The sequence below is a fragment of the Pseudopodoces humilis genome, chromosome 3 (genome assembly GCF_049639895.1).
Source record: "Pseudopodoces humilis isolate 2021_Gansu_Grassland_sample_001 chromosome 3, ASM4963989v1, whole genome shotgun sequence".
NCBI lineage: Eukaryota > Metazoa > Chordata > Aves > Passeriformes > Paridae > Pseudopodoces > Pseudopodoces humilis.
The window spans coordinates 113,458,929-113,485,710 of record NC_142202.1 but is presented as its reverse complement, the minus strand read 5'-3'; the positions used below and the strand labels follow the sequence as shown (position 1 = coordinate 113,485,710).

The window sequence follows — 26,782 nt, the reverse complement described above, 5'->3', positions numbered from 1 at the left end:
CAGAGTGCAGACTGACAGCCAAAAAGCCGTAGAGCAAGTGCTCTAGTCACACCTGGGGTCATCCTGCTCCTGGGGTGTGACCTGCTCCTGTCACAGGCCGAAGTGATGGAGCCAGATCAGCTCCGGCGAGATGCGACACCAGGCCACGGCTGCTGACACTCACTGACACCAAACCCCCTCCCTGGGGTCCCTGCATCTGCCCTGCACCGATGGTTCCAGGTCAAACCCCCACTTCCAGCGGCTGCCGGACAAAGAGAGGTGCAGCACAGCCTGAAATCCAACACCGTGACTGCTGCGGCCACTGGGTGAGATTTAACCCTGTCACTACACAGATGAGACCTGCAGACCTTGGTCCTCTCTTCAGGGAGAGAAAAGGACAGAGTGACACCTAGAAAGACAACATGAAGACACCAAGGTCAGTAAAAGAATGAGTCCAAGCCTCAAATGGAAGGAGGATGAGGAGATGCCCTAATGGGGCTGAAAATTTTTTTGATAGGGCCAAGATGGACAATGATATACTGAAATATCTATTTTAATTTAACTTCACCAATCAATTGGAATGGCCGGAGAATGTGAAAGATTTGCAAGTTTGCTTCCCATCTCAAAGCAGCAAGTCCTTTGCCTTAACGTCATCCATTGAGAGTCACTTTATAAAATATAACACTACACAGAGGCTAAAAAAAGGCCATTCTTTGGTTTGCAAACCTTTGGTTTTCTATGGAGGGATGATAATATCCTAATTCTCTGAAGGATTAAAGCTCTCAAGGAATGAAAGTCCACTCAGTATTACAAAAGTAGTCCAAACAATTGAGTAGGTCGCAAAAAGGCTAATCCTCCCCCTGGTACAGATATCTAAGTGGCCAATAAATTACAGCTCTCCCCTCTTCTTTTTTTGCATGAGAACCAGGACCACTAACAGGAGAAGTCACAGATATTCCTTATGTCGTCCATAACCAAAACTGTGCCGAACACTAATTCATGAGAAAGTGTGGGGGGATGAAGCATTCAAGCTGTAGATGTGAGCAGAGGCATCCATTGATGAAGCCAAGCAGATGTTAGAGTAGCTGTGATCCCATGAGATGCTTGAACAGAGAGAGATGAGAGTTGATGGAGACCCTTTGCCCCCAGAAGAAAACCTCTGTTCCCAGCGATGATCACAGCGACAGGGGGAGAGAACCTTTACCTTTGACCAACTCATCCTTAAAATAATACCCCTTGAGTTCATGGCCCATGAACACACTTCTAGGAGGGCTGTGAAAATCGGAAGAATTTCACGATGCAGAACTTTTTGCCTGGGCAGCTGCTATTTGTGGAAATGAAAAGCCACAACAAAACTGTTTCATGTGGAGAAGTCTCCATGGCATGACACGAGAAAACTCCTCTCCCTACAAGAACTGGTGAAAGATTATTGTATAGTTGGTACTGCTTTAACATCCCAGGTTTTGTCTCTACGTGGTCAGTTGGGAAAGGAAAAAGTTGGGCAGGGGGAGGAAAGGAAGTTTTATTCTGATGCTTCTTATTCTTGTAGTCCTGTTAATAAAGTTTCTTTATACCTTTTAAGTTTTAAGCCTGTTTTGCCCTTTTCTTAATCCATATCTCACAGCAGGAAATGAGCAAGTGCCCTGGTGATTTTAGCCAGCACTAAAACCCACCACAGCTGGCAAAGGAATTAGAAGAACAGAAGTTCTTTAATCCACAAGAGGCTCTGTTACAATCTGTTGATGATGTCCTGCTAGCCACCAAAACTAAAGAACAGCACCGAGACCTGCTGAATTGTGGAACTTTTTAAGATTAAATAGTTACAGGCTATTGAGGGAGAAGACCCTCAGTGATGAAAATGACTGTGAACTTCCTGGGTTTTTTAATTCTCTGAGGTCAAAGGAAGTTAAGAATGTTCCATGAAGTGTAACAAAATTGTGTGCCTTTCTCAGAATGGTCAGGGAATAGGTCAGTAATTTTGAATATTGGTCCAACCTTTGTATAGGTTTTTAAAACTGCCCATAAGATTGTGTTATATGGACTGATGACACTTGGGATGCTTTCAAACAATTTAAGAACACACTAATGAGGGCTCCATCCTTGGGCTTGCCAGATCCCACAAGGCCGTTGGAAAGTGAAAGAAAGTGAACATTTGGGGAGATTCTTTTGGTGCAGTGCATGCCCTGGTGTTGATATATTTTATATATTAGTAAAGGCCTGTATGCACAAACCAGCCTTTGAAATAAGTCGTGATATTAAGGGCTAAAATCCTTGAAACTTGCCTGCAGAAGAGAGAGTAAAGCAAAACAATATTCTTGTGTGTAGGAGAAAAAATGTAAACTGTGTGTGTTAGCCAATAGTAGCTTGCTCTGCCCGCAAACCCTGTAGAACCCTATAAAAGGTGTGTTAATAATAGAAATAAACAGCGTTCACAATTACTTCTGTGAAGACTGGTGAGTAGCTGGGCGGTTTCTCAATGCCCTGGAGAGAAATCAGCCCAAGGTACATCGACCAAATGTGGGACACAAATATCCCAGCTATTTGAAGCAGTACAAAAACCAGCTGAGGCTGCAATTCTGTGCTATAGAACACACCAGACTGATACTGAAATTGGCTGGAGAGAAACTTTCTAAAGCAGTTTTGAGTATTAGAAACCAGCCATTCTTTATTACAGCACTGCTCATTTGGGGGATACTTCCTCTGATCAAGTCTGACGAGTGTTGGATGAACAGAGCTTTTATCACACACACAGATTGTAGATTCATTACCTATCCCCACTTACTTAATTTTACAGTCACACACCTTACCAAAAGTCCTTAAATGGTTCTTTGGGGTCTGTCTTCAATATCCAGTGTTTTTTTTAGGGGCATGTTCCATGACCCTCGCTCTTGAGTAAGGGCAATACCCTTCTTTTGCAGAACTTGTGCTTTGTACAACTGTGCCTTGCAGAGCTGAGCTGGCATTTTGCATGACTTCTGTTTGCCTGATTTACACCCTTTATCTGTTTCTCCAGGGCTGTGCTGTTCTCCTGTCCTTTTCTTGAGACTAAGTTTCTTGTGGGAAGCAGTCTCTTTAAGATTTATATTTCCTTTCAGAGTGTAAGGCATTAAAACAGCTACAACACTGAGTCTTGATGCAGGCTAAGAGCATACAGCAATTATTGTGGAGTCAATTATAAACAGATGTTTTACCACATCCAGCTGGGTACCCATGAAGGAAGTTTGGTCCAGATTTCTTCAAATCCCCAGGAGGTGCATCTTGAGCTGTGCTTGTGGGTTTGTTTCCAGATTTCCTGGACATCTGTGGACACTCTACCACTTTGATCACACAGCAACTGGAGTTTATGACAGTGCATATTCCTCTTTGTGATGCTGAAACAAGGTCTACTGCCATTAAGTTTTGTAAAACAGCTCATGGCAAGCTCTTGACTTCTTCCCAAAAGGCTTCATCCCTTTTAATTCTGCTTTAATGTATCCACAAATTTACTGTGTCCAGTTCCAAGGCAGTAAAAGTTGCCAGCAGCACTTGGAAAGGTTGCTCCCACTTTGGCTGGAGTGGAGCAGTTCTCTGGTCATTCAAGCAGACTCAATATCTCAGTTGGAACTCATGCCCTGGCGTGTTCAATCACATCTGGAGATCGCCACTGCTCACTGCAAATCCTGTAAGCTTTTACTAAGAGAAATGAGGAATTATTCAAATCAACCCCTCCTTTTAACATCTCTGTTTCCTGGAGTGTGGCACTTGGTAGGGTCGACCGCAGAGCAGCTCACGGGAGCTGATTTTGCTGGTGGCCCACGGCTGAATTCTGCTTTGATGTGGGGCAGCAGGTCAGGCTTGGACCCAGGCCAAGGAGGTTTCCTGACATATTTTACCCAATTATCCAATTGCAATTTGATTGCATAATTCACTCACTCCACTTTGCCACTAGCCTGGGGCCTATAAGGAGTGTGAAGATCCCAAGCTATGCCCAAGGCTTTCCCAAGCTCTTGTAGCCCTTCTGCAATAACGTGGGAACCTCTGTCTGATGACATTCCCAAAGGCACCCCCAATCCAGGTTTGAACCGACAGTACTTCAGTCACTTCCCTAACCTGGCTGGTGTGACAAGGGAAGGATTCTGGCCACCAGAACCAGGACTTAATAAGTAAGTAAGTAAAAACTTATTAAAGTAAAAACTTATTAAAGTTTTTACCCTCCTTGTCAGGGCAATTCAGTGAAATCAATCTGCCAATGTTCACCCACATTTCCAGATTTTATAGCTCCCAGCATTATTTTCTTAGCCTTGTTAGGGTTGTTTCTTTAACAAACTACCCTTTGTTGGATTCTTGATTGCACAGCCTGAGCCATTTTCAACCCAAATACAGATTTTTGTAGAGGTTTCAGAAGTTTTTCAGCACTCCAGTGAGTGCCTTTGTGTTTGTGAGCCCCTATTTCACACAAGATCAGTTCTAGGACTACTTTCTGCCTGGCTGGGGTAGCTGCCCAGCCTCGTGGATCAAATTTTGCTTCTAAGGTTTTGCTGTCAGCTCCTGCACTGGGCAGGCTCTGGATTTTTCAGGGGGGTCACAGTGGTCTCGGGGCTCCTCCAGCACTATTCCTGCATGTCTTGCTCAGTCCCAGCTGCTTTGTCCTCACACGCCATCTCCTCTGCTCCCACCGGCTCTGGGACATCTGCAGGGACATCATCCTCACTCTGGGGCGAGGGGGAAAGTGACACTGTTATAAATAACTATGTAGTTGTTGGCTTTTGCAAATTATTTTGATATGGTACAGTTTGTAATCACCTTTTAACTGCTCTTGATAGAATATAATTTATAATATATTTTATAATAACATATTAATATATATTAGTATGTTATTATTAAATCAATATATTTTAATATAATAATTTATTACTTGTCTATAATTTAAATAATACAAATAATATAATTTTTAGTATAATTAATAATAATTTAATTAAATATATTAAAAATTTAAATGTATTATTATATTATAGTGCATTATTATATATTATATATTATAATATATATAATATATAATTATCTTGTATATACTATATAGTGTAGAGTATATAGTATATATATAGTAGATATATTATTATATATTATTATATATATTACATATATATTTTTATATTTTATATATATTATTTATAGATATAATATAATATATAATATTATAATATATATTATATAGATATATATTAATATATCAATATAATATTAATATATTAATATGATGATATATTAATATAATTTCGATAAATATTATTTATAATTAACCACAAATTTATAATTAATGTGTAATTAATAATTAATTCATTAATATAATTAAGGTTAATACCCTAATTCCAGTGTAGATTACGTATTTTAGTGTGATAAATACACAATAGTTTAAGCTCTTGCAAAATACTAAAATAGAGACTATGTCCTGTGTATTATAGCATTAATTTTTGCAGAATTAATTGTAGTTGTGAAATAATAAGTAATGCCTTTATTTTTGTAACTAACTGACAATAGTGAAATAAATAATACTGTTTGAAAGTACTTGTAAAAATGGCTAAAACTTGTAGGATAATGTAATATCAAAAAGAACCAGACAAATAACACAGAAAGAGCAAGGAGGAATCCACCACTGTCCCTTCAGCTATCAATAACTGTCAAACCACAGACCAGGGGGCCTCGTGAAGAAATAAAGTACAAAATCAAAATAAAATCAATATCCGATAATATCAAATATTCATATCAGAATAAAATCAAAACTCTCAAAATCATGTGTGCATTGAGGCCAGGGGTCAATCTAAGCTGAAGAATTCCCAGAACATAAACTCAAAGGAATGTTTGGATATGTATCGTCTCCGTGAATATGCATTTGACCAATGCAGTGAAAAAATAGATGAGAAGAGTTGTTATAATTAACTGTGTGCATCTGGCTACAGATGTGCACACGTGACTTTTGCTTTATCCCTTATTATCTCTTATTAAAGTTTAAATAATTTTAAATTTCTCACAACCCCATCCCCAGGGGTGATGCCTTGAGAAGGCTGACCTAGAACAGAGGCTGGACAGAATTAAGAATAAAGTAGGTATTTATTGAAATAAATACACCTTGGGCAGTACAACAGCCTGGCCAGGGCTACACACAAGATGGACCTAAAAATGGTTAGAAAATGGACAACTGATCACGAGGTCTCACATTTTTATAAGTTTTGGTCCATCTGCATATCAGGGTTAATTGTCCAATGACTGCTTCAGGTTATGAAGTCCCATCCTTCTTGTTTTCTCTCTTCAGTCCCCCAGTGGTTATTTTTGTGGGACTGGAACTTGTAATGACTGTCCTCGGCATCAGGCTGGAAAAGGAATTGTTTTGTCTATGCACTCTGAAGAGAGCTCACTGACACTTCCTATGAAGCTCAGAACTACACACCTTGGCACCACGAAATATGAAAAATATGAAAGCTAAAACTTAAGGCATCGGGCTGAGAGGAATGACGGGTTTGTCTTTACAAACAAGCTGTGGGTCTGCTGATAAGGTGAAACTATCACTGCGAGATAACAGAAACAATGGGATGGATTCCATTGAAAGATGAAAGAGGCACTAAAAGAGCACCACGATTTCCACAAGAGTTAAGAATTAAGAAGGGATTATGCACTGGGGGGAGGTATCCCAGGAATCAGGCGTTCCGGGAAGTCTGTGCCTCTCAAGTACCTCAGCCTATGGGGAAAGAGAGAAGGGACAACCGTCCGGAAAATTGGGATAAGAAGGAGGCTGCGCTCTCCAAAAATTTGAGAGACCCCAGGGGAATGTCCCATGGCCTCTCCCTTTATTCGAATAAAGTAAAAGGACTCCTCTGTCTCCTTTTTGGACATAAACCTCTGGTGTTTGTGGATTAATTTTCCTGACAAGGGGGTGCGGCCGCCGCACGGGGGATGCTCGATGCTCACCGCCAGCGATGCTCCGCAGCTCCTGGATCTCCTCCTGCAGCCGCAGCCGCAGCAGCTCCCGCAGCAGCTCCCGGCGCCGGCTCCGCGGGGTGACCCCCATGCGCCGCAGGGACCCCTCGGTCAGGCGCAGCAGGGTCCGGCCCGTCAGGCCGTGCTCCCGAGCCAGCTCCGCCAGCCGCCGGCCCCCGCCGTGTGCCGCCAGCCAGGAGCCCACCTCGGCCCCCGACCACCGCCCCGCCGGGCGCTGCGGCCCCTCGGGCCCCTGTGCGGGAGGAGAGGGGGAGCCGGCTGTCCCGTGGGGGAACCCATGGAAGCCACAGGGTCAAGCGGCCACCTCTGTGCCACAGTGTCACCGCCCCAGCCCGAGCGCGGCCCTCGGTCCATCCCTGCGCTGGTGCCGGTGGCTGCACCCTCGTCCCCGTCCTCGGCCCATGGGGTCCCCAAATCCATGCCTGGGCGGGTGCCCCATCCTCCACCCCCGGGGATCCACAAATAAACACCCGTAGGAATCCCCCATCCCCCGCCCATGGGGGTCCCTTAAATCCCCACCCACGGGGGTCCCCAGACCCCTCCTGTGGGGTTTCACACCCAAACACCTGCCCGTGGGGTCTCTCATTCTCGACATCCTTCATTCGTGGGGTCCCCCATCCTCTGCCCGTGGGGGTCCCCAAACCTCCACCTGTGGGGCTTTCCCATTCCCGTTCATGGATGTCCCCCCTCTTCCTCTACTGGGGTTCCCTGGGACCCCACTGCAGCCCCTGCCCACTCTCACCTCAGCCTCGGGGCTCCCTTCCAGGGGTGCCTCAGCCCCATCCTGCGCCGGGAGATCCATGTGGGGCCGGGGCCGGGCTACGGGAGCAGTTCTGGCTCCCTGCAAACGGGGCTCCGTCAGCGGAGGGTCCCCCGGACCAGCCCCCACAGCCCCCCCGGCCCCTCCTGGGGGCACACGGTCGGTGACTCCTCGATGCCACCCACCCCGTGCCCCCCCAGCGCAAGGGGCTGCTCCTGGTGCCACCAGTCCCGGCTCGCCCGTGCCCTGAGCCCGCAGGGGACACCGGCACCCCCAGCCGGCCGGGACCCCTTCCTTCTTATCCCCCCGTCCTCCTACCTCGCTCCGGGTCCGTGCCGAGCACCAGGGGAGCGAAAGGAACCTTTGCCCGGGCGCTGGCTGCACAGCCCCGGGCGCGCCCCAAACAGCCCTGCCGGGCCCTAGGCACCCCGGGGAGCCGAGACACAGAGCCGGGCGAGGTTCGAGTGGGCTCCATCCATACCGGGAGTAGCACAGGAGCTCTGCCGAGCTCCCCCAGCCCTCCCGGATCGCTGCCACCAGCCCACCCCGCTAACCTGAGCACATCCCACACAGCTCGGGACGCACCGGAGCGGCTTCAGCCGCGATGGTTCCGATGGCAGCGGGGGTCCCACAGGCGGAGGGGACACAGGAGAGACACCGGCGGAGCAGGGGAGGAGCGGGATGAGCTTCCAGGATGAGTCACATCCGACGGGCTGCAGCCCTGCCCGGCCGAACGTGTGCGGACCAGCCCCCGCCTGCTGCTCTGCCCCCGCAAACCTCGAGGGGGTTAAAGCTCCCAGAGAACGCCGGCCCAGGGTGGGGTACCTGGGCTAAACCCCCCAAATAACACCTGCCCAGGGTGGGGTACCTGGGTTAGGGTTAAACCCCCCAAATAACACCTGCCCAGGGTGGGGTACCTGGGTTAAACCCCCCAAATAACACCTGCCCAGGGTGGGGTACCTGGGCTAAACCCCCCAAATAACACCTGCCCAGGGTGGGGTACCTGGGTTAGGGTTAAACCCCCCAAATAACACCTGCCCAGGGTGGGGTACCTGGGCTAAACCCCCCAAATAACACCTGCCCAGGGTGGGGTACCTGGGTTAGGGTTAAACCCCCCCAAATAACACCTGCTCAGGGTGGGGTACCTGGGTTAGGGTTAAACCCCCCAAATAACACCTGCCCAGGGTGGGGTACCTGGGTTAAACCCCCCAAATAACACCTGCCCAGGGTGGGGTACCTGGGTTAAAGCCCCAAATAACACCTGCCCAGGGCACGGCTGAATTAATGTTCATTTTCTCCCCGGGGAATTTAACAGGCACGTGGATGTGGCACTTGCAGACGTGGGTCAGTGGCGGCCTTGGCAGCGCTGGGGGAGTGGGTGGACTCAATGATGATCCCAGTTTTCTTTTCCACCCTAAATCATTCTGCGATTCTAAAGCAATCGCAGCCCTTCTCTGGCCCTGGCAGTTACTGCACCAACAGGGCGGTGTTACACCCATCCCTTATCTCAGCCGAGCCTCTGGAGCGGGGCTGGGCAGCAGCTGGTGGGTGGCAGAAACTGCTTCTGTCATAAAAAGGACTCAAAGGTGTTTGCGAGGTGCTCTAGGAGAAACTCTGCTCCCTGGCAGGTAACAGCAGCCACCCTCAGCAGCACAAAGCCATGAGGAAACAGTGAAGAAAATAACAAGGATATTAAAACAGAACAACTGTCTCATCTTCCCCACTGCTTGGGAGAAAGACAGCCCTGCTGTCTGAAGTTTATCAACACCTCAGAGCCCCTTGCAGGGCCCAAAGGGGCTCCAGGAGAGCTGGAGAGGGACTGGGGACAAGGGCTGGAGGGCCAGGAGCCAGGGAATGGCTGCCAGTGCCAGAGGGCAGGGCTGGATGGGATTTGGGGCAGGAATTGTTCCCTGGCAGGGTGGGCAGGCCCTGGCACAGGGTGCCCAGAGCAGCTGGGGCTGCCCCTGGATCCCTGGCAGTGCCCAAGGCCAGGCTGGACAGGGCTTGGAGCAACCTGGGACAGTGGGAGGTGTCCTTGCCCATGACAGGGGGTGCAGTAGCTGGCCTTTAAAAGCCCCTGCCCAGTCCCCCACCCGTTGTGATTCCATGATTTCAGAGAGCCAATACCTGGTGCCAGCTCACAGCTGCCACCACAGGAACAGTCCCCAAAGGATTTCAGGTGGAGGGAGGGGAAGAAAACAGCCAGAACTGGGTTTTGTCCTGATTTATTGCAGTTCCATCAGCAACATTCATCTGTCAGATGCAATTTGCTCATTCCAACAGCAACTGGACAGTGTGGATCAAACGCCCCCCTCAGAGCCCAGCTCAGCCCCTAGCACTGAACCTGCTGTCCCAAAGAACTGCTCCTCCCCATAGCATTACCTCCCCTCTCAGCCCACCCACCTGCACTGCTTCACGTTCTCCTCATCTCCAAATTTAATTCTCCATACAGAGCTTTGGAATAACTTTTGCTCCCCAGTGGGAGAAATCCTGAAGAGTTACCAGAGGGATCAGACAGTTACAAGGAGCCTGCAGAGACTCAGAGCCATGTTAACTGTTTCTCTCCTGGAAGTGGAATAGAGCGTGCTCATTAGATAAAAATTACTGGCTGAGTAGCTAAAAGAGATTGATAAAGGCCACAAATCCCCTCTCCAAGAAGGATTGGGTGTAGGATTTATTAGTGCATTGAAATGGCATTGCCAGGCACAGGACGGAGGTTACTGGGGGTAAAGCTCCACGATCATCGCGTGTCCCTGGGAACAGAGAGAGACAGAAATAGCTCATTAACAGAGACCAGACTAATCATTACAGACACAGACCCAGGCTCCCAGGCACAGCTGAATATGAATATGAAGAATATGAGCTGCAGTGGCCGGACACAAGCCCAGGTGGGCAAGAGGCCACTGGCCCTGGGCTGTGCCAGCTCTGGGGTGGCAGCAGGGCCAGGGCAGTGCCCGTCCCCTGTGCTGGCACTGCTGGGGCACCTCCAGTGCTGGGGACAGCTCTGGGCCCCTCCTGCCAGGAGAGCCCTGGAGGGGCTGGAGCGTGTCCAGGGCAGGGAACGGAGCTGGGAAGGGGCTGGAGCCCCAGGAGAGGCTGAGGGAGCTGGGAAAGGGGCTCAGCCTGGAGAAAAGGAGGCTCCGGGGGGACCTTGTGGCTCTGCACAAGTCCCTGCCAGGAGGGGACAGCCAGGAGGGCTCGGGCTCTGCTCCCAGGGAACAGGGACAGGACTGAGTGGTGATAAGGGGCTGCCAGAGGAGCCTGAGGGAGCTCTGAACACCCAGCACCCAGAGCTGGAGTAACCAGACAGGATTGCAGAGTCCCAGCAGGATCAGCCCTGCCATTGCTGCCCTCTCCCAAGGGAACAGGCTGGAGCCATTACCTGCCCTCCTGCAGCACAGGCGGCGACCAGGCCGTACTGTCCCCCCTCCTTCTTCAGCCTGTGGGCAGCAGTGATGACCAGGCGGCAGCCGGTGGCCCCAAAGGGGTGTCCCAGGGACAGGGAGCCCCCCCAGGTGTTGAACTTGTCCAGGGGAGGGGCTCCAACCTGCAGGGACAGAGAGGGACATGCTGAGGGACACAACCCCTCATCACCTGGCTGGAAGGGAGTCATCCCACCTAATCCCAACACCAAGCCTACAGCAGCTCAGGATGGCACATCCAGGTGGCTGATGAGGGGATGAAACCACCCCGAAGGAGGTCCTGCTTCACCTGCAGCCCCTCAGGGAAACCCTGCACTGTGCAAGGACTGAGCCCCTCACACTGCTTTTAACACTCTCCTCTACAAGGATTGTGGCTCTGGATCTTCCACCTCCTGCCGACAACGGGAACAGCATCCCAAAGAAACGGCGAAAATTTGGATTTGCTGACCCAAACTCAAGGAGCATTGCTGCCCCTCACAGGACAGAGCCAGAGCCTGGCTGTGCAGCACCAGCAGCTGCCAGGAGGGAGCCCAGTAACCCCAAAGTGAACTGGAGAGAAAAGTGGGTCCAGAGGAGGCCACAGAGCTGTTTCAGGGCAGGAGCCCCTCTGCTCTGGAGCCATGCTGGGAGAGCTGGGGGTGTTCACCTGAAGAAGGCTCCAAGGAGACCTCAGAGCCCCTTGCAGAACCTAAAGGGGCTCCAGGAAAGGGGACAAGGGCCTGGAGGGGCAGGACAAGGAGGAAAATGTCCTGACTGTGCCTTACCTTTGACTTCCTGCCCATGTAGTTCTGTGCAAACCAATCCGAATCCATGGCTTTCAGGTTAGCCAGGATCTGCCCCTGCAAAGGAGGAGAGGGTGACATTGCAATAAACCAAAGCAGATGGCTCCAGGGAGCCATCCCAGACTTGGAGCACTTACAGCAAAAGCCTCGTGGAACTCGAACACATCGATGTCACTCAGGCTGAGCCCAGCCTTCTCCAGCACTTTGGGAGTGGCGTAGGTGGGGCTGAAGGAGGGAAGACACACAAGTTTTGCATCCCTTTTTCCAGTCACATCCTTCTCTCTGGGCTCACGGCCCAGCTCTGCCCATCCCTCTCCAAAGGAGGCACAGCCCCCAGAACTATTTCTGGGGGTGCTCCTGCCACCGCTGCTCTCCCACCTCGTGACGGCCTGGAGAGATGCAACATCTCCTGAGGCACTTCCCAAAAACCACCATGGCAAGAGAAGGGTGTTGTGGGAGCAGGGGCTGTGGGGGGATGCTCTCCATCTCCACCTACCCCAGGAGCAGCTGGTCCTTGGGATCCTGGGACACGTACACGAAATCCCTGCGCAGGAAAAGGGCTGTCAGTGCCAGGGACAGGAGGAGGAAGCAGGAGCAGAGGCCACTGGAGCAGCCCCTCCTACCTTAGGTAGGCCTTTGGTTTGTATCCCATGGCCAGGGCCTTCTCCTCAGACATGATCAGGATCGCTGACGCTCCGTCGGTCTGGAACGAGCAGGGAGAAGCCGGGTGAGGGCTGCAGGACCTGCACACCCTGCACACAACGAGCCCCACAGCCCTCAGAAAGAGAGGACCTGAGCATCAGCAGAGCCTCCAGGACACCCCAGTATGACAGGGGCCAAAGGACAAGGCTGCTGGACCGAGTGGATGGAGGAATGGATGATCAGTAATGATGCTGAAGCACTTCCTCACAGCCCACAGGCACAATTCCCCTGGTTTCACCCAGGACACAGGTGCCTAAAAGCCTTGCTAGGCATGGGACAAGTTGGTTATCTCAAACACTCAGCTGTCCTCCCAGTGCCATCCCAAAACAGTAATTCCAGGACACAAGCCACATGCTCACCACATAACAAAAATGATCATTGTGGGTTTGGCACATCAAATCATGGAATGGTTTGGGTTGGAAAGGATCTTAAACTGCATCCAGTTCTGCCCCCCTGCCATGCGCAGGGACACCTCCCACTACCCCAGGTTGCTCCAGGTGCTCAAAGTTTTTAGCTTCCATGTATTCTTCATGTATTTGTAGCTTTGGAGACTGTTAAACGCTTAGGTTAACTTCCACTACTTGTCCAGCTTTCTTTCCTGCAGTGAACAAACTCTTATTGATGCATTCCTAAAATATTGGTTAGTCTCGCCTGCTACTTCTTCAAGGACTTTTTATTTTGCATTGTGTAATCACAGACATGCTAAAGGTAGGGTAGGAGATGGGGAGGAGAGCTCCCATGGGGCAGAAGCCAGGGGGGATTTACTTAAGCAACTGCTCCTCTAATTGGACAATACTGGCTGGATATTCTAATTGCCAGGTCTTGTATTAAATGGTACAAATTTAATTCAGGATGTGGCTTTTTGCCATATTCTGTACCTGAAGGCTTTCAAGGAAAGATTTGCTTCTATATTGTCATTCTAATGTTGCCTGGTAAAGTTTGTGTTCTATTTCCAGGCATCACAAGACCCAGTGTCCAGCCTGGCCCTGGGCACTGCCAGGGATCCAGGGGCAGCCCCAGCTGCTCTGGGCACCCTGTGCCAGGGCCTGCCCACCCTGCCAGGGAACAATTCCTGCCCAAAATCCCATCTGGCAGTGGGAAGCCATTCCCTGTGTCCTGTCCCTCCAGAGCTGTGGCTGCCCCTGGATCCCTGGCAGTGCCCAAGGCCAGGTTGGATGGGGCTTGGAGGACCCTGGGATAGTGGGAGGTGTCCCTGCCTGTGGCAGGGGGTGGCACTGGGTGAGATTTAAGGTCCCTTCCAACCCAAACCATTCCATGATTCTGTGAAGCTCAGACTAAACCTACTGACTTCAGTTGTACAATGTGACCAATCCCATCCTGGGACAGAATCCATCCATGGGCCTTTGAAGAACTGACCCTCATGAAGCAGCTACAGAGAAGCAAAGAGGTCAGACAGCCCAAAACTTCAGAGGTTTTGTTATGGATTTTAAAATGAAACAACCCAAATTCACCAGATTTCAACAGAGTTCCAAGTTACACCTGGAAAATCCAGAAACAGTCGATATTAAAAAGCTCATTCCCAGATGATAGCAGCTAAGGGAGGCAGAGGCTCAGGTGGACAGCTCTCCCCTCTGGCTGACAGTGCTGGGAGGAAGAATTACCAGGAAGGAGGAGTTGGCTGCTGTGACTGTTCCATAGGGCTTGACAAACGCTGGTTTCAGTTTTCCCATCTGCTCCATGGAGGATGGTCGGATCCCGTTATCTTTGGTAACTGTGTCCTTGCCTGGTGAAGGAAAAAAGTACATTTAAACTCCAAAAATCAGCAGTGCACAAGGATTTCATCATCAGGACTCCAGGGGGGAAAAAAAAATCAGAAAATTGCAGGCTTCAGGACAAGTGTGAGGAGGGAAAAAAGGAAAATCTGTTTGTGGCATCAGGATACTTAACATGGCTAAAAATAGCACTTAAAAATTGAAGCTACCTCACTTTTCCTCAGAAGACAGCAAAAACAAAGTGCTGCCATCTGTTTACTGGAAGGAAAAATTACCACATGGGAAAGCCAGTTGAGAAAAGAATTTAAATTTAGGTTAAAAAGCCTAAATGGAGAACTGAGTTTAAATCAGTTTACATTTACATGTTGAGTTTGAGGAATAAAGAGCACTGGGAAAACCCAAACATATCCATCTGCAACGATGCCAACTGCTAAATAAGTCTGTTAAACACCAATTGTATAATGAAGATCACATAGAACTGTGGCTCTACAAGGGAAATTTCTCCAGGATAGCAATTAGAGTTCCCACATGAACAGGTATTGCAGCAAAGCGTGTCCCCTGGCTCCGGGGGGGTGAGGGGGACAGCAGGACAGGCAAAGGGCAGCTTAAAGGCTCTCCCCAGACTGTTTCACCTCCCAGCAAGGAATGTCAGGCCTGGGGAACTGGAACCTGCCACATTCCAGCTTTTCCCATCCAGTACCTGAGTTACAAGAGTGGGATTTTATTTGGCTGATGTTTGTTGTTGATATTCTGGGGTATAAAGGTGGCTTCTCTTGCCTGGTGGAAGAGCAGGGGGATTCCATGTCCAACTGTCCTGATTTTCCTTGCTCTGTCCACCTCATTAGCACAGAAGTGGGGTTGGCAAGAAAAAATTTAGATATGTAAAGATACAACAGAGGGCAGGGTTAGATGGGATATTGGGAAGGAACTCTTCATTGTGAAGGTGAGGAAGGGCTGGGATGGAATTCCCAGAGAAGCTGTGACTGCCCCTGGATGCCTGGAAGCGTCCAAGGCCAGGCTGGATGGAGCACCCTGGGACAGTGGAAGGTGTCAGGGCTGGAACTGGGTAATCTTTAATATCCCCTTCCCACCCAAACCATTCCATGGCTCTGTGTTTACACACACAGGTGTCCCATTTGCAAACAGATCCCTGTGCCAGCAGTTTTCCAGGGACAAACAGATCCTGGTAAAACCCACCCAGACTCCCAGAACTCCCCTGGAGCTGCCCCCAGCAGGGAGTAGCCCTGACCATGGCACACGGGCACTGTCACCTGGCACTTTGAAGGGCACCACGTCCTGCAGCAGCCCCTCATCCTGGGCTTTCTTGGCCAGCGTGTGGGAGCGCAGGGCGTACTCGTCCTGCTCCAGGCGGGAGACGCCGAAGGCGGCGGCCAGGCGGTCGGCAGAGTGCCCCATGGTCTCGCTGGTGGAGAACTCTGCCACAGCTGGCAGCTGCAGCCAGGCAGGGGGAAAAAAAAAACCACAGGTGAAAAAATAAACCCTCCTGGGAGCACACAGAGCTGAGCCCCACGGCAGGGAGGCGTTGGAGTCAGAGGCACAGGGAGCGTGCCCTTATCTCTGACATCCAAGAAAGCACTGAATTTCATATAACATCCTGAAAATAACTGTTAAAGTTAAATAGAAAAACTCGGAATGTAAATGTGTAGATTAGAAAGTTGTCTTAAGTCACTGGGTGAAAAAGTTAAAGTTTGGAGTTTAAACTAGTTTAGAGAACAGAAGACAAGATGGAGGATTTAGGGTGTTGTCTCTTGTCCTTCTTTCTTCATCTTCTTCTCCTAGAGGTTTTTGGGTAGCAGTAGGTGATTGGGTAGAGAATGCCGCAGTGCAGCACTCAGGTGTTGGGTCATTGGGTCACTAAGAAAAATAATTTTCTTGGCATCTGTTAATTGGGGAAATGGACATATAAAAGACCTTGCAGAAGATCTCTGTTAGCCATTTTTCACCTTTCTATCTTAGTGCACATAGCTCCTTGTACCTTGCATACATGTAATGCTGACAAGAGAAGAATAAACAACCAAGTCTGAACAAGAGAAAAAACTGCCTCCCTCTCATCAATTTCAGTTCAAGGGGAGAAAGAACCTAACCACGAGTGTCCTATAGAGACAGGGAGGCCCCTCCCTTCGTCAATTCAGAGCTGCACAATTAACACACGGTGACCAGACCACAAGAGACTCGGTCAAATGCGGCAGAGAACCCATCCCTTTCCAAGATTGGGGAAAAAAACGGGGTCCAGGCTGCTGCTTACTCCGGGGATTCCAGAACTGTGTTGAGAGCAGCTGCCTGTGCATTTAACAGGGAATGCACAACAAAAGGTGACCAGACCCTTTGGGTTCAGCTCAAACACCACATCCTGGTCCTCAAAATTCCTTGTCAGACACCTCCTCATCCAAAAGCAGAGCCCTGAGGTGATTTTGGCTTGGTTTTAGTTCTTCCAGCAGCACCCAGGAAATCCCTGCATGCAGTCAAGCCTGAAATCTTCGTATCTTATGTGGATTTGGGATGTCAGTATGGTAGCTGAACAGTAGGCCTGTGAGGCCTCACAGATTACACTTTAATTTGAATAACTGTACTTGTAATAAAACTTGTTAGCTCTCCTTGAGAATGGAATTTTGTAATGGTGAAAAATAACTTGTTCTCCTGAGAAAAAAAATTCTAAGACTGTAACTGTTAACAGCACCTATATAAACTATCCAGATTCATTAAAAAATATATACAAACAATATCTTAAAAAAACCCACTAACCAGCACATAAACACCTCTAATAAACTAACCAATCGAACAAAATAACAGCTAGTTACTAACCAATTAAAAATAAACATATCTTTATAAAACCTTCTATATTTAAATATAAAAATAAACCAAGACTTACTTTCACTATTTAAACAAAAATATATCTCGTCTGTTTACTATCCCTAACACAAACTCATAGCAACGTGTCAGCTCTGCCACACTTAACCTGGGCCCCACTGTACTCACTAAAGGGAATGACATGGATGCAGTTTCCTTGTGAAGAGCTCAGGGTGGGAAGGAGGGAAGTGCTGCCCCTTTCCATCCTCACCCCCCAGTGACCCGCAGGACACAGCAGTGGCTCACTCTGCTCCTGACACGGCCCTGTGGATGCACCTCAGGGGAGCTGAACATCCAGACCTTGGCAGGATTTGGCCAGGAACAGGAATCAAAAGGCATATTTAAGATGTGTTAATCAAATTCATATACTGAGGAGATTCCTGTCTAATACTAAGGGGGGGGGGGTACTTCTATTATCTACTAAAATTCCTCTAGAATTTTACTAGATAATAGAATTATCTATATATATATTATCTATCTATCTATCTATATATATAGGGTCTATATAATAGACCCTAGAATTCTTCTGGCACTTCAGAATAACCTTTATATTTATGGGAAAAAAAATTTCTGCCATCTGCAGCACAGTTTGTCCAGGAGCTGCAGCAGGAGGTTTTGCACTAAGCTGGGTTTACTGAAGATGAATATGTGGGAAGAAAAATCAGAGGCCCAAATGCTGTGAGATGCATTAATCAGTGTTTTAACCCAAAGCAGAGGACAGAGATCAATCAGGATGAACCCCAGGAACCATCTCACCCATTTTAAATCCTCTCCATCAAGGCCAAAAAAATTACCTGTTCACGCCTCCTAAATATCCAAATGCCTGAAAAACAAAAATACCTCAGGAGCAAAGTAGTCAGGGCGAATCTTGGAAATGAGGGAGAGCTTCTGGCCCAGGGTCTTGGCTCGGTTCAGGGTCAGCATCGTCTTCCTCATCTTCCTGCTGTGGCGGATGGGGACGTCGGACATGAGCTCCACGCCCCCAGCCACCACCACGTCGCACTGGCCGGCCGCGATCATCCCCACACCTGCAATGAGAGGTGCTGCCAGAGCGGGGACACCCACCCCCACAGAGCCCTGCCTACTCCTGCATTCCTCCTCTGAGGCCTTCAGAGGCTGGACAGAGTTAAAGGAATGAAGTATTTATCCCTCTGGTATTCCTACGGGTGTTTATTAAAAGGCCTTCCAAGGATACACCTTGGGCAGTGCAAGAGCCCGGCCGTGGCTCCACCCACGAGGGACTCTGAGCCATGAGTTTTCACACTTTTCTAAGTTTTGGTCCATTTCCATCTTGGGGTTAACTGTCCAATTCCAGCTTCAGGTGATGCAGTCCCATCCTCCCAGACTGCTCTCCTCAATTCTCTGCTGTTTACGCTTTTTGGACCCGAGGCTGTAACGGTGTCCTTGGCTCTGGGGCTGGAAAAGGATTGTTTTGTCTGCCTGAGCTGTGAGGAGAGCGTGCTAATGCTTTGTATGAAGTTCAGAGTCACACTAAGGCAGTACAGAATCTAAAAAATATGAAAGCTAAAACTTGAGGCATCACCTGCAGCCCTTGGCCATGGCCAGGTTACACAATGTGAGCTCCTGTCACTTGGCTCCCACTTGTCCTTGTCACACACAGCAGGGAGGGAAGGGCAGCCCCAGCGGTTTGAGCTGCATCTCCATTTTTTAGCCCTGTTTAGATACTATAGCCAAAGATAAAAGGAGCCCAAAAGGAGCAGCTTTCTCACCATGGTCAGTCTTTACCTCCCAAATAAACACAGACACTGGGCAGACATGCTGCTGCAGGCCTACAGCAGACACTCAGTTCATGTCACATTTTACTGGCTAAAAAACTTCCACAGAATCCCTGAGGCTGGGAAAGACCTCCCAGATCATGGAGTCCAACCTGTGACTGATCTCCACCTTGTCACCAGCCCAGAGCACTCAGTGTCTGAGTGTCCAGGAATTCCCTGGGCACCTCCAGGGATGGGGACTCCATTCTCTGGGTGCTCCTGTCAAGGCCTGAGCTCCCCTTCCATGGGGAAGTTCCTGCTGCTGTCCAAGCTGAGCCTGCCCTGGCCCAGCCTGAGGCCATTTCCCCTTGTCCTGTCCCTGTTCCCTGGGAGCAGAGCCCGAGCCCTCCTGGCTGTCCCCTCCTGGCAGGGACTTGTGCAGAGCCACAAGGTCCCCCTGGAGCCTCCTTTTCTCCAGGCTAAATAACTCCATTTTTTCCTCCCATTCCAGCATTTCTTCAGTTGTTTCTTTACATTCACAAGCAGTGCAAGTTGAATAAGGGCTGTAAAAGAATTCCCAAGCTCTCTCTCAACCCCACAGCTTATTCTTGCAGCCCACATACCTGTGGTCATGGCCTGGTTTGAGGAAATGCAGGCCATGGTGACGGTGTGGGCCGGAGTTTTGTCAGAGAACCCTGCTCCCAAGGCAGCCTACAACAACAAGAGTGGCTGTTAAACGTACGGCTTCTGCTCCCAGGCCAGAGCTGCCCCTGCCCAGCACACCTTGCCAGGTGGAGCTGAAGACAAAGACATGGAGTTTTCATCCAGTTAATTATGGCAGCAGCTCTTCCCCTCCCCAGACTCTGGAGCAGGAGCTGAGGTCACTGCCGAGGCTCTTGGCCACACTGAGAACAGTCACTGCTCCTCCACACTTTTTAATAAAGAGACAAACTAATCACACCCCTCACATTTAAAAACATCACACCAAAAGAGCCTCCAACTACTCGATATCACCTTATGGGCAAAGGCAACACACGAGAGGGGTGATCTGAGCACTCAGCACAAGGCGCTGTGGCTTCACAGAGAGCAGCAAACTGCAGAGCAGTGACTCATCTGAGCATGTCCAGAGCAGCTCCCAGAGACCTTCCCTACTTGGGATGTGGCCAACTGGTTGAAAGTTCAGCAGTTGCTCCCAAGTTAAAATTACCCTGCAGCCCCATCTGACTGGCAGGTGAGCAAAGGCAGGCCTTGCATTCCCGAGGCTGAGGCTGCACAGGGAGCCCAGGTTACATCATGGATTTATCCAGGTGCAGAGCACAGCAGAGGCTCCAGGTTAGCAAAGATCAGGCTGCCTGTCCCGTGACTCCAGAGGATCAGCCACTCTGGGGATAATCCAGGAATTGTTTTTTCTGGCTGCTGGAATGAAGGGCAGCAAAGCTGCTCTCTTCAAATGCTGCGAATGCTGTGTCTGAGCAGCCAACTCAAATGAATAAATAAATCCCACAACAAAGCAAACCCTCACAGCACACTCTGCTCCTCCCAAGATATTGGGCAAGGCAGTGTTCAATCCAACTGGTATTTAGGAGCTGAGGGATCAGCAACGCTCAACAAAACTTTCCCTTGCAGGGAAGAGTCAAGCATAGGCTTCACAGCATTGAGATATGAAAATCTGATAAAAAAACGATGCTAAATGAAATCTGTGGCAGATTTCAACAGGAGGCAGAGAATGACAAAATCATCTTCCTTACAGTCCCAATAACTCATTTAACAGACAATGCTGCACAACTACTTCATGCTCTCAAATCATATATAAACAAACAATAATACTGGGAAATCATTTTCAGCAAGGATTTGTCATCTTCGGAGCAGTTGCAGAAATCAGACTCCCAGGGAAATGCTGCATAGAACCCACCTCTCTGGCAACATTACTCGTTTTCACCTCCTGGATAACTGTGCCATAAACAATGTAATCAACAACATCCCTTGGGACACTGGTCCGGGTCAGCAGGCCCCTAAGGAGAGGATCAAAACAAAGGGAATTTGTATCATTTGCACATAAATAATAACCTCTCCAGCATCCCTTTCCTGACACCTTGGCTGGAGAACAAGGCAACAACAGAACCACAGCTTCTGTCCCCCTTCAGAAAAAAATCTCATGTGCATGTGGGAAGTATAGCTGATTATGGGCTGCAAACAATCATGGTGGTAATTTGATCAAAAATCATTACAGGACTTCATTAAAACAACTACCTTGCAGCCCTTACACCCCTCCTTCCACAAAATGGCTCCCAGAATCATCAAATCCCAGAATGGTTTGGATGGGGAGGGACCTCAGAGCTCATCCAGTCCCACCCCTGCCATGGGCAGGGACACCTGCCACTGTCCCAGGTGGCTCCAAGCCCTGTCCAGGCTGGCCTTGGGCACTGCCAGGGATGGAGCAGACATCTCCAGGTTCCTCTCTTCTCCACAGCACTTTGCCTCTCAACAAAACAAACCCACTGCTAATGGCCCTCAGAGCAGAAGTGACAGGAGGGTTACAGAATTAGCTCAATATCTTTGTCACTTAATCTCCTCTGTGTTGCCCAGGTTGTTTTTCCCACCAGATGTGAGTACAGCTCAACAGCAGCTCTGATCTCTGTGTCTGGAAAGCCATAGCTGGGAATCAAATTCACTAACATTTGTCACCACCACCACCTCTCTGCATCAACACAAACTACTGAAAACCCCAACAACAACACAAACCCCACTGCTTAAACTAACCACTACTGCAGAGGGAGGCCAGGAAAAATAAAGCACCTGAGCTGTTCAGAGCCAAACCCAGAGCCTTGGGTCTGCAGCACTGAAACCTCAGCAGCTTAACAAGAATCCTCAGCCCTTCCAGTGTTCCATTTACTTACTGCAGTGCTGCTCTGGCTAAGTCATGTGGCATCAGATCAGCATACCTGGAAGGTGAAGAAGAGAGGAAGAAACTCAGAGAAGTGAGAAATCAGTGCAGAATTCTCCTGTGAGCACTGAGCAGGAGAACTGGGGATGGATCAGAAATGCTCCACTGTCCTTCTGAGCAAACAATTCAAGGAATTACAGATTGGTTTGGGTGGGAAGTCATTAAATCTCATCCAGTGCCACTCCTGCCATGGCAGGGACACCTCCCACTGTCCCAGGGTCCAGCCTGGCCTTGGGCACTGCCAGGGATCCAGGGGCAGCCCCAGCTGCTCTGGGCACCCTGTGCCAGGGCCTGCCCACCCTGCCAGGGAACAATTCCTGCCCCAAATCCCATCCAGCCCTGCCCTCTGGCACTGGGAGCCATTCCCTGGCTCCTGGCCCTCCAGCCCTTGTCCCCAGTCCCTCCCCAGCTCTCCTGGAGCCCCTTTGGGCCCTGCAAGGGGCTCTGAGCTCTCCTTGGAGCCTCCTCCTCTCCAGGTGAGCACCCCCAGCTCTCCCAGCCTGCAATCACTGCACTAAACCCAAAGAAAAGCAGCAGTGATGGGATAAAGAAGCCCCTTCTCCATCCTAACAGTCAGCTGTGGTTCCAGTTCAGCTGTGGATTTGGTGGCACAACAGTCCAGGAAGAAGAGCCTACAGCAGGTTCTTGGCCCCTGTCCTGCCAGTTTTGTGAAACTTGTTCCTTCATCTGCTATAGATTCTCTAACTGCTTCCTCTAGACCTGCTCCATGGGGATTCACACACACAGACAAGCTTCTTCAAAACACACTTTTGCACTAAATAAGCTGGATTAACTGCAGCAGCACAACTCAGGGCACCTCCTGAGCCTTTAGGCTCAAGGATAACTACATGAAAATGAACAAGTGAGATTTTTCACAGAAAGAGTCGAGTATTAACCAAGTCAGGGGGTGTTCTCTGTATTTTACTCCTCCTTGATACTCACGTGGTGCCAGACTGCAGAAAGGGAATGCGGACACCCTCCACCACCACCACATTCTTCACCCCAGTTTTGCCCAAGGTCTTCTTAGTCTTGGGCTGGACTGTGAAAAGAGAAGTGATGGTGACAAGAATATCAGCAATTTTAATATAGATCCTGCAAAGACTTCTAGAAAACAAAGAAAATTGTCCTCTTGGTGCGTAAGTGAAAGGCAGGGAAGGTAGGACACCAGAGTTGGAACCATGGAATGGTTTGGGTAGGAAGGACTTTTAAAACTCATCCAGTGCCACCCCCTGCCATGGGCAGCAACACCTTCTGCTATCCCAGGTTGCTCCAAGCTCCATCCAGCTGAGCCTAGAACACTTCCAGGGACGGGGCCTATGCCTCATCAACCTCACAGCCAAGAATTTCTTCCTAATGGGAAGAAATTCTCTCCCCAGTGGGAGAGGTTCAAGACAAGGGATGTCATGACCCAGCATCATTCCACAGGCCAGCACCAGGATGAAACTCCAGCACTATCTAGAGATTCCTTCAGGCTCTTCCCAAAGCCCAGGGGAGGATGGGGAGCTGCTGTCCAGGCCTGTTCCCAAAATCCCAAAGCATGAGTCACCTCAGCAACCCCCACGGAGAGCCCAGAGCATGGATCACCCCAACCACTCACTGTGGGTGAAAACTGAGAATGGCTGCTGGGAGCCAGGACACTCAGAGGATGAGAGGACTCTGCTGCAAACACTGGTTTGCCTGAAGATTTCCTTACTTGCAGCTTTTCAGGAACCCCTGAACCACTCTGCACTCTACATTTCTAAGATTTAAGTGGAACAAGATGTTGTTGGATTTTGGTTTTTTTAGGGCTGAGTTTCTTTGGGATACTTTTTAACGGGGAGTTTCCTTTATTTTAGTTCTGTGTTAGGAAGGATATTTTAAAGCCTCATTAGGTTCTTGTTTTTCATGTTTATTAATATATTATCAAAAGACTTGGCAGGTTTTTTCTAGACTTTTTGTTCAAGTTTAACTCATCATCACTTGGTTTAAATTGGTTCAAATGGTGTAAAATGGCTTTCAAATAGGCAGTTTTTTAATCTTTAAATTAATTTTCACTCAATTAACAATAGACACGTAAACTATTTTTCTTAGTGACTCAATGACTCAACACTTATGTGCTGCACTGTAACATTTTCTATCTAATCACTTATTACTACTCAAAAACTTCTAGAAGAAGAAGATGAAGAAGAAAGAAGGACAAGAGACAACACTTTAAATCTTCTATTTTGTCTTCTGTTCTCTAAACTAGTTTAAACTCTAAAGTTTAACTTTTCCACCTAGTGACTTAAGAAAACTTTCTAATTTACACACTCACACTTTTAGCTTTTCTATTTAACTGCTGTTTTTACAGTTTTGTATGAAATTCAGTGTTTTCTTGGATGTCAGAGCCAGGTATCAGAGATAAGGGCACACACTGTACTTCAGACTCCAACACAAGACTCTGGGAAAGGGAGGCAGCTTCCAAAACAGCCTTGTCTAGTACAGACCCTCTGAGATTCCTGGTGCTTTCCCCTTACCTGCAGCTTGGAACTGCGAGGAGCAGCTGAGTGATCGAGCAACTGGGAAACAAGAAAGGGAAAAAAGCCAAAAAAAAAGTCAGAAACAGTTCTGGTCTCTGCAAGAAGGGTTAAAAAAGAAAAAAATGGTCACTGTAAGACACCTGACCACCTGTGGGGTGTGGGGTGGTTTACTCTGTTCAGAAACTTGACACATTTTCTGTTGACTGTTAATCAAGACTCATCCCCATATGACGTGGGAATGGACAAGGCAAGCATGTAATTCGGGATGAAATAATTAACACTGTCAGCCTTTTAAAGGTGTGAACAGGGCAGATTCACATCCCAGCATTCATTCCAAACCAAACACTTCAACCAGAAGTTTATGGCCCACCAATGAAAGCTAAAGGTACTCACGGGCCCCGGCAGCCCACGCTGAGGACACGGGGAGGTTCCGCAGGGCAGAGCTCAGCATGGAACTCATTCTGGAATCTAGGGAAAGGCTGGGGTCAGTCCAAGCTGCTCTGTCCGGGACAATCCCACGGGAAGCAACCTGCCTGCCTCACACAGAGCCACAAGGTCCTCACCAGAGGTGTGCGTGGCAGACACACCAAGGACAGCAGCACAGGGAATCGCCTCCCACCACGCTCTGTGAGCAGGATGGGACCGGGAGGAGCCTGGCTTGTGGCTGGGGCTGCAAATGTGCCTGTGAATAAATACTGCCCAGTGAGCTTCTCGATTCCCTCTCAGGAACTGCTCCAGCTCTTCCCACTGGAAAATTGTCCCAGTGCCCAGGCAGCCTTGCTGCCAGCAGCACCTCCTGACGCAGTGTCCTTGGCACCCCTGCCCCCTGTTAACCCCTGGTGCCAGCCTGAGGAGCTCCTGCTGTGCATCCCCACAGCAAACAGAGCAAGTTCATGTCCTCCACCCCCAAAAACCTCTGCAGCTTTCCCAAAGCTCATTCCAAAATTGGGTTTCCCTACAAACAAACCCTCATCTGCAGGTTTTATTGCCCAGACTCTCACAGCTCCAGGTCTTTGGTTGATCCATGCCAACATTCATCTCCCTCTGTCACACTTCGGGGGTTCAAATCCTAGCACTTTCCCTCCCAAAGCTTTTTCCATGGAGTGCCACAGGAGCACCCACAGTCCCAAATCCAGCCCTCTGCAGCTCCCCAAAACTCAGCACAAGCTGCCAGTCACCCCCTTGGACACCTCCCAGCTGCAGCTCCACACCTGGAACATGTCCCGCAACATTCCTCCCTTCCCAGCCCACAAACCAGACCCAGGCTCCTCCTGCCAACAAAGATCCCAAAACCTGGCCTTTCTGAGGCATCCTGCCCCTCCTCCACCTGTGCCGACCTCCCTCCCCGCACCTGATCAAGGCTTTTCTCTAAACTTCCCCTGCCCAGCTGACAGAAGCTTTTCGCAGGTATAACCTCCTCCTCCCTCCCACACTGCCCAGCCATCTCCTCCCGATGCCCCCCCGTTCCTGCCCCCCAAAAACGCCCCCAGTCCCCTCATTTTCGGCAGCCAGTGCTCCCCTGGCACCCCAAGAGCTCAGCCCTGCCCGCACAAAGGGCAAAGCTCCTTCCAGAGCCTGCAGGATTTGCCTGGAGGCCACGATCCTCATGGATCCCTTCCAACTCGGGATAATCCACAATCCCACAAACAGCCCCTAATCCCTTCCCGTCTCCACACACCCGTGACACTTTCACACTGCAGCCCCTCACTTTCACCCTCATCCCCACCGCGGGACTCCCATCGGCTACACCCCTGCTTCCCTCAGCCGCCCCCGAACCCCCTCATCCATCTGACACCGACTCCCGACCCCTCCATCCACCCAGGACCAACCCCTCGATCCCTTCCGATCCCCTCACCCTTTCCCAGCCCCACCCCGTCCATCCGGAACGAGCCCCGATTCCCCTCAGTGTTCCCCCGTCCATCTGGGACCGACCCCCGCACTCCCTTCATGCTTCCCCCGCCCACTGAGGGCCGACCCCCGATCCTCTGCTCCATCCGGACCGAACCGCCCACTCCTTTCCCCAGGACCGACTCCCGACTCCTGTCACCCTTCCCACACCCCGTCCATGCAGGACAGAGCCCTCAGCCTCCCTGTCCGCCCTGTCCCCTCCCGCGCGCCCCGTCCCGCTCCCTCCGCTCACCTCGGCCCTCACCCCGCTCTGCCGCCGCGGCGCAGCCACTCACCAAGGGCCCCGCGCCCCCTCACCGTGCGGGCTGCCCACAGCACGCCTGACCCGCACCGCCCCTGTGCAACCGCTCCGCAGCCCCTCCTCGGCCTCTCCCGCAATCCGCTCCCGCTCGACGCGGACTGAAAACCTCCGAAACACACCGGAGAGCGGAGGAGAGGGAGGCAGCAGCGTGCTGGCGGCGGTGAAGTGCGCTGGCAGCGCTGCGGTCAGGCGCGGGTG

General features: G+C 49.9%; 2 protein-coding genes across 7 annotated transcripts; both read right to left on the bottom strand.

Moving 5' to 3' along the window:
* Nucleotides 1-2,613: 2,613 nt before the first annotated feature.
* LOC148184747 (sterile alpha motif domain-containing protein 12-like) lies at nt 2,614-8,390 on the bottom strand. 4 transcript variants are annotated; one of them, XM_088053326.1, is made up of 4 exons: nt 8,297-8,390; nt 7,694-7,792; nt 6,922-7,183; nt 2,614-4,670 (listed from the first exon to the last, which is right to left on the bottom strand). In XM_088053326.1, exons 2-4 carry the CDS (start codon nt 7,751-7,753, stop codon nt 4,666-4,668), a joined length of 327 nt encoding a protein of 108 aa, XP_087909452.1. In that variant the 5' UTR covers nt 7,754-7,792; nt 8,297-8,390; the 3' UTR covers nt 2,614-4,665. The 4 variants fall into 4 exon arrangements, with proteins under 4 accessions (XP_087909452.1, XP_087909451.1, XP_087909453.1 ...); XM_088053325.1 differs by having other exon boundaries at nt 8,266-8,362; XM_088053327.1 differs by lacking the exon at nt 8,297-8,390 and adding an exon at nt 8,030-8,067.
* A 1,530-nt stretch (nt 8,391-9,920) lies between these two features.
* HADHB (hydroxyacyl-CoA dehydrogenase trifunctional multienzyme complex subunit beta) lies at nt 9,921-26,591 on the bottom strand. 3 transcript variants are annotated; one of them, XM_014261305.2, is made up of 16 exons: nt 26,516-26,591; nt 24,769-24,843; nt 24,373-24,414; nt 22,820-22,916; nt 21,831-21,875; nt 20,846-20,945; nt 19,557-19,644; nt 18,059-18,246; nt 15,622-15,802; nt 14,240-14,361; nt 12,539-12,618; nt 12,412-12,459; nt 12,053-12,140; nt 11,898-11,972; nt 11,094-11,258; nt 9,921-10,464 (listed from the first exon to the last, which is right to left on the bottom strand). In XM_014261305.2, the coding sequence occupies exons 2-16, from the start codon at nt 24,833-24,835 to the stop codon at nt 10,429-10,431; spliced, it is 1,422 nt and encodes a 473-aa protein (XP_014116780.1). In that variant the 5' UTR covers nt 24,836-24,843; nt 26,516-26,591; the 3' UTR covers nt 9,921-10,428. The 3 variants fall into 3 exon arrangements, with proteins under 3 accessions (XP_014116780.1, XP_087909383.1, XP_014116779.1); XM_088053257.1 differs by having other exon boundaries at nt 26,559-26,577; XM_014261304.2 differs by lacking the exon at nt 26,516-26,591 and adding an exon at nt 24,939-25,057.
* Between the last annotated feature and the right edge of the window lie 191 nt (nt 26,592-26,782).

What these genes read in the sequence shown, in the direction of transcription:
- HADHB (XM_014261305.2), bottom strand. Translation starts at nt 24,835, where the DNA reads ATGAGTTCCATGCTGAGCTCTGCCCTGCGGAACCTCCCCGTGTCCTCA. An exon ending in TTAGCCAGAGCAGCACTGCA is followed by an intron (nt 20,946 to 21,830) that starts GTAAGTAAATGG and finishes TCCTCTCCTTAG; the next exon opens with GGGCCTGCTGACCCGGACCA. An exon ending in GGTGCCCTTCAAAGTGCCAG is followed by an intron (nt 14,362 to 15,621) that starts GTGACAGTGCCC and finishes TTCCTTCACCAG; the next exon opens with GCAAGGACACAGTTACCAAA.
- LOC148184747 (XM_088053326.1), bottom strand. Translation starts at nt 7,753, where the DNA reads ATGGATCTCCCGGCGCAGGATGGGGCTGAGGCACCCCTGGAAGGGAGC. An exon ending in AAGGGAGCCCCGAGGCTGAG is followed by an intron (nt 7,184 to 7,693) that starts GTGAGAGTGGGC and finishes CCTCCCGCACAG; the next exon opens with GGGCCCGAGGGGCCGCAGCG.